This window comes from Cynoglossus semilaevis, chromosome 8 (assembly GCF_000523025.1).
Source record: "Cynoglossus semilaevis isolate Cse_v1.0 chromosome 8, Cse_v1.0, whole genome shotgun sequence".
Taxonomy (NCBI): Eukaryota; Metazoa; Chordata; class Actinopteri; order Pleuronectiformes; family Cynoglossidae; genus Cynoglossus; species Cynoglossus semilaevis.
Window position 1 is genome coordinate 10039428 of NC_024314.1, and position 3383 is coordinate 10042810.

General features: G+C 37.1%; 1 protein-coding gene across 1 annotated transcript in view; it reads right to left on the reverse strand.

Annotated features, from left to right (window-relative positions):
* Positions 1-3383, reverse strand: part of LOC103381995 (ubiquitin carboxyl-terminal hydrolase 31-like) — an 18912-nt gene that overhangs the window by 5124 nt on the left and 10405 nt on the right. The window contains exons 12-13 of the mRNA XM_008314628.3: positions 1992-2111; positions 1689-1914 (exon numbers count right to left, since the gene is read on the reverse strand). Of these exons, the coding sequence (XP_008312850.1) occupies positions 1689-1914; positions 1992-2111 (346 nt within the window). The remainder of the gene's footprint in view (positions 1-1688; positions 1915-1991; positions 2112-3383) is intronic.

Below are 3383 nucleotides of genomic sequence, written 5' to 3' on the forward strand. Positions count from 1 at the left end.
ATATTAACTTTATATTAACTTTAACAATATTAACTTCCTATTTTTTTGTTGGTTTGTCTTCTTCCCTTTTTCTGCAGCTGAGTGTGTTGCTGGATGCTTGTTGTTAGTGTCACTGATCAGTAATTACTGGTCTAGAAAAGCCTGGCTGTGACCTGTCTCAAGAACCATAAAATTCCATAAACCGTATTTTCCAGACTGTAAGTCGCATCAGCCAAAAAATGCATAAAAAAAAATAAAAAATACACATATAAGTTGCTCCAGAGTATAGGTCGTTATATAGGTATGATAACATCGAACATCTAAATTTTCATTGGTACAGGAGTAGCAGATACTAGTTAACAAGCCTAGAGCGCCCTCTAGCGGCTGTCAATGTGAAAATAGCAAATGTGAAATTGTATACTTTAATATATAAGTCACACATGAGCACAAGTCGCAAACCCAGTCAAAAATGAAAAAAAAAAAGTGCGACTTATAGTCAGGAAAATATGGTAGTCGGTAAAGCCACAACATGTCTTTTTGCTTTTGCTTTTTGCCTTGTCACTTCTTCAGATTTCTGACTTCTGTCTGCCACACCGTGTTGCCAGAGCATTAACGTTGTTGTTACATCAAACAACATAAACTTTTTTTCCTAAGTCTGTCCTTTTTGGTTCTACATTTACAACAATGACATTTGACCTAATTCACCACAGAACACCACAGATCCAAACATTTTAGCTCAGATATTAGGCTCCTATTCTCACACACTGTTTTCAAACTCCCACATTGACTCCCGTATTCATTAGTACACTGTAGTTCTGTAGCACTGTCCATAGTAAAATCCACTTCTGTTCACATTAACTTTCAACTTGAGATTCTACTTGCTAAACTGACAAAATCCCATCATGTGATCATATGTGTCATGTTTTTTTTGTTTGTTTTTTTTTAGTTAATTTCCCTCATTTTAATGTTGATGTGCATTCATGGAAGAGTGAGCATGCAATGCTTTGCAAGTAAATGCGGAGTAATGTGGTGTAAACTAGTGAAGACGGCATTACCGTAATTTCCGCTATATAAGCTGTTACTTTTCTCACACGCTTTGAACCATGCGGCTTTAACAATGCTGCGGCTAATTTATGGATTTTTACGGGCTAACGAAGTTCATACCACTAGCGATGAATGACTCTGAGTTGAGAGCAGTTTGAGCCCTGTCATGTTGAAGCATGAGTTGGTTATACAGGAGCTGTTAAAACATTGTTTATGTTCTGTTGTTGTGGTCGGTGTGGCTGATAATAAAGACCCCCAACTTCCCTGTTTCTGTTTTTACCTCTGCTGCGGACAAGCACAAAGTGAAGGGAGTTAGCCCTTAGCTAGCTAATGTTAGCTTCAGCCCTGGAGCTGATCACTAAGTCTCCCCTGTTCATTCCAACTACGGTCGGGCCACCGGAGCAGGAAAGAGCTAACGTGTAACCTGCAGTGTTCCAGGCACTGTTCGGAAAAAAGCATTTATTTAATTAAAAGTGAAAATGTGTAAATATCCCATGTTATAACATGGACACCTGCAGCTTATACAGAAGTGCGGCGTATATATGTACAATTATTTTCTTTTCTTTTAAAATTTAGTTTGTGTGGCTTATATTCAGGTGCGCTCATAGTCCGGAAATTACGGTATTCCACAGATAATAAAGACCTTCAGTCTCCGTGATTTTTACCTGTGTAATGTCCACCCTGCATGGTACCGTGGTGGTTACACACAGCGTAAAGATCATAGAGATAGTCCTCTGGATCACGACCCATCCCGTATGGCCGTCTCCATGGCGACCAGTGCGAAGGGAGACTCCAGCTGCTCTGGCTTCTCTTTACCATGTGCGGAGCCATGTCCATACCAGTGAGTGGGAATTTGACCATGTTCTGCATCTTCATCCTGCGATCCCCATCCTAAAGGATGGAACCAAATTGTCTCAGACTAGGATTATGTTTACAACGAGCATCTTTATATATGCGTGGATTTTTACCTGTCGAAAGCGTTTCAGATGCAGTATGAGGATGTCAGGCAAAGTCCACAGACTTAGCTTAATGCTGCCCTGCTGAAGCTGCTTACAGTGAGGACATCGCCATGCGTCGTCGGGTGCTAGCTAGGAAGGACGTAAAGGAAGATAATACAGAGAAAATAAATCGATGTCTGTGTTTGTAAAGGTGAAGATAATATAGAGAAAATAAATCGATGTCTGTGTTTGGAAGGAATCAACTAAAAGCATTACACCGATTTTAGTATACGTATGTATATATTAGGAATGGCCTGATCCGATACTCAGGATTAGTATTGGTTCAACATTGGTCAAAATTTTTGAATCAAACATTAAAAAAAATAAATAAATAAATAAAGGCGGTTGGATCAGATACCTAATCCCAAATGCTCAACTTAACTGGGACACTATCACGTCAGCAAAGGCAGCCTGCAGCATGTGGGGAAGTTGCAGTATCAATATCGGACATTGAACAGTTGTATCAAGCCAACCCTACAGTACGTCCTGTTGTCAGGTGTAACATGTCCTTTTTTTGTGCAATCATTCTTTTAAGGATCTAGTTATTTTAAAGGTCAATCTAATCCAAATGTCAATTAGTCATTAGGTGAGAAACGCCAAGTCAGGCTATGTCAAACACGTAGGGAAAACTAAATGTATTGCTATAACCAATAACTAACTAGAAAAGTTCAATTGAAATAATATCATGGACGGCAGCAGCAACCATAATGTGCTGCATTAAAATAAGTAGACGGTTGGTTTTATCTGAAATGTTTCTAAAATCAATCATTCTACCTTGTACTAACTATTTAGCATAGCCTTTTATGTTTCACATCAGAACCAGTTCAAATGATACGTCCTTTGAAACAATGGTAGATAGGATTTATAATGTTAGGCCTTTACATTTAAAAGACAAAGAACTATAAAAAATCAATTGAACAACAAGCATTTGCTGCAGTCTGTCACAATCTGTCCTTTAATGGAAAGCAAGTGTATAATTATAACTGTGCAATATTTCCTGTTCCATTTCTGTGAACCAGCTCCAGCTCATTTATTTATTCCTGTTTACATTCATCACTTCATACTGTTTATATATATATATGTATTCCATCCTGTTACATTTGTCACTCCCATACTGTTTATATTTCTACCTATATAGTTTACCTTATAGTTTATCTCAACACACTTCCGAACTGTTTATACTGTTTATATAATTACCTTTAGTTCATATTTAGCACAATTTTTGCTTTGCACTACCTATATGTAAATATATATACGTATATATGTACATATATGTATATATATGTATATATGCATATATATGTATATATGTATATATATGTATATGTGCATATATATGTATATATGTATATATATGTATAT